The sequence below is a fragment of the Plasmopara halstedii genome (assembly GCF_900000015.1).
Source record: "Plasmopara halstedii genome assembly, contig: Scaffold_262, whole genome shotgun sequence".
NCBI classification, from domain to species: Eukaryota; Oomycota; class Peronosporomycetes; order Peronosporales; family Peronosporaceae; genus Plasmopara; species Plasmopara halstedii.
Window position 1 is genome coordinate 188790 of NW_020187183.1, and position 2872 is coordinate 191661.

The following is a 2872-nucleotide window of genomic DNA, read 5'->3' on the forward strand; positions in this document are numbered from 1 at the left end:
TATTAGCATTTACCTAGCATTGCTAATGCTATTGCCATCACTGGTGAGGATGGCACTTTGCAGGCCCACCCAAAAAAGGATATACGATTCTTTTTGTTACAAGGCGAAAAACTTGAGGCTGCAAATCTGAAGTATGCGCACATAGTTTTACAATTACGATATATGATTCCTTCGCTTATGATGCTTTCAAAAACCGGCTGACTACTGTCCGGCCATTGTAGATACGACTAGTTGCGATACTTCACCATAGTACTTTTTTACCGTGAGGCATCCAAGCTTCGCACAAAGTTTGAGAATAAATAGTGTAATGTGTCAGTACACCAAAACAAGATGCGTAACCCATTAAAGCCCCCAACAGAATAAGAATTTCACTGGGTCACATAATTTTTGTTATATTACCGCGCGCATACTGAGAGCTTTACGAGCAATCACGGCGCCGAAGATTCAGCCTTCCTACTGTATATGCTATATCCAGTTCTTACGAGCATTATTCACATCGGAGTTTTCTAGAGTCTTATTACCAGCGTTCTCTTCAAGGCGTATGGCTCAACAAGCAACCGCAAGATAAGATCAATCATCGAAACGATATACCAGCAAGCCATACTCATTGTGTTCTTTGATGATAATGGTCATAATGATTCTTCGAGTCCAGACCCATCACGTGCACCCTGACGGTCCAATGTCAAACGGCAAAGCCGTTCCCCGACTAAGAGAATGTTCCGAGGGTAAGATACTCCTACGGTTAGCCTCACCCCTGCACGAGATTTTGAGGGTGCTAGAACACACCGCTACGGAGCTAAACAACTGCATTTCAATTGTTTTGGATCTGGCTAAGCGAGCCGATCTTGCCCGTCTCCAAGCACAAAAAAAATCAATAAAGTTGCTTCAAACTGTGAGTTTTCTGCTCAATTCGAGAGCGATATAAGCTGCTGGAACTCGCTCCGAGCGTGCTTACTGACCTCGCAGGCAACCATTCCATAGAAATATCGCCGGTGAAACATCCAGCCGATACTGCCAAAGGGAGCGGTTGAATTCTTTTGTACCTCCCTGAGATGCATACCTCAGTTACAAAGCGCTGACAAAGCACATGAGGAACCCAAAACTTTATTTATCTATCCTCTAGCAACCGTTGGAGTGTTTTCCATGTAGCTAAGAACCATTGACCCATCTTAAATCAGTCGCAAATTTCCCTTTACGCTCTGAGGTCATTCTCTTGCCTCCAAGTCGGCACTACCCTTCTCCGAAATCGCTTCCTCGTAGCACAAGTGTTTGAGAGACTGTTGTGAACAGCGCCCTCTTACACTGGTGATTAGAAATAAGTTTGCTGTAAGAGCTAATTGAAGTTCCAATTCGACAAGATTGCTATGAGAGGACTTGGTGCCCCGAAAAAGTTACAGGGTCGGGCAGCGCAAGCCTTGAAACAAGTTTTAGACTTTGGCGGTAGTATTACCAGCAGGATCATGATGATGATCATGGCTATTAACAACGCGAACTTAACAGGATGCACCCACCTCATCGTCATTGTCGTGCTTTGTGCTTCGCATGATCAAGATTATATCGCCCTCAAGTATGACGTCCGGTTCAGAAAAAATGGCTGGTAAGACGGGAATAGCCGTTTTTACCCCCTGTGAAGTAATCTCCGGTACGTATAAGGATATTATTGAAATTGTGCCTCAGTTTGAATACACATAAGATCTTGTCTCACCACCCAACGACGCTCTCAACAAGAATCTAAAAGCGACTTGGATTGAACGTAAAAATTATTGGGCGACTCTGTGGAAGAACGCTCATTGCGGGCAAATCGAGGCATTGCAGCAGCCGTGCTCGACGCTTGAAGATCGCTGCGAACACCTTTCGAGCTTTGTTACAGCGCAGAACCCAAAACGCTAGGTTCAAACTGATGTTCCGCATACTACTCGGCTATGGACTTCCGTTTTGCGTAAGGGTTTCAGCAGGTCCATTATGAACTTGCTCGACTCCGGAATGATAAGAAGTTTCATGAGTTGACTCATGAACTCCAGTTGTGCACTGTTGAAGAGCCGGGCTCTGCTCTTTAAGTTTTTCATGGAGAGTACCATTTTTGCCTTCAAGCGGTGGAATTAGTTATGGAGTCATCCTTTAATGTCCCTAACGCTTCTACGCCGAGAATAATCCCCAGGATAAAGAGTTCGCGGATGAGTAGAGAAATTCATGATCAGCTCGATTATCTATCAAAAGTATAATAGGGTCGGTAGATTTACTCGTAAGATACAATTTTAGCCTATTCAACGGTCCTATGAATTGTGGCAAAAACTTCCCGCTTCCCAAGTTGGACACTGCATGCTAAAATGAGATTTGTCGTGCTAAGTAGTGTATACACATCAACCTTGTATGCTTTCCTGTTCTTCCGTGTGCTCTTAACCGCTTGTTCTTTTTTCAGATCTTGAGCTTTCACAATTGTGCAGCGGGGTTGCCGTAGCTTTGCGCTTAGAAGCGTAAGTTAGGTCATAGACCTTTCGTTCTATACTTTAAACAAGTGCGAGTTGAGCGGTTCCCAATCCGCTAACTCCAAGAATAATTATTGCCTAAGCCCAAGGCTAATTACTCTTCTGTTTAAATCCAAAACTGACTTTATTTATTTTTATCTGCGGCAAAGCCGCCTTATTTTAAATGTATAGATTTTCCTAAATATTTGTAGTAAAATCAAAATACATGCATAACTACTGGCCACCCAGCCACGTACCGTATTCTTATTTGGGTGAAGTCACACCATGCCTATCTTGTGTGACACACACCTGCTATCAGGGTACGTGTAACTCCGTTACACTCCCCCCATTAGATTGAGAACATTTACAGTTCCAATCGATTATTGCCTCAACGAGGCTTGCGTGTC

At 43.7% G+C, this 2872-nt stretch overlaps 2 protein-coding genes across 2 annotated transcripts; one reads left to right on the forward strand and one right to left on the reverse strand.

Moving 5' to 3' along the window:
* Nucleotides 1–830: 830 nt before the first annotated feature.
* PHALS_04482 (uncharacterized protein) lies at nucleotides 831–1058 on the reverse strand (the record flags this gene model as incomplete). The annotated part of the gene is made up of 2 exons (XM_024722296.1): nucleotides 831–890; nucleotides 960–1058. The coding sequence occupies 2 exons, from the start codon at nucleotides 1056–1058 to the stop codon at nucleotides 831–833; spliced, it is 159 nt and encodes a 52-aa protein (XP_024573386.1).
* A 306-nt stretch (nucleotides 1059–1364) lies between these two features.
* Nucleotides 1365–1692, forward strand: PHALS_04483 (uncharacterized protein; the record flags this gene model as incomplete). The annotated part of the gene is made up of 2 exons (XM_024722297.1): nucleotides 1365–1424; nucleotides 1501–1692. The coding sequence occupies 2 exons, from the start codon at nucleotides 1365–1367 to the stop codon at nucleotides 1690–1692; spliced, it is 252 nt and encodes an 83-aa protein (XP_024573387.1).
* Between the last annotated feature and the right edge of the window lie 1180 nt (nucleotides 1693–2872).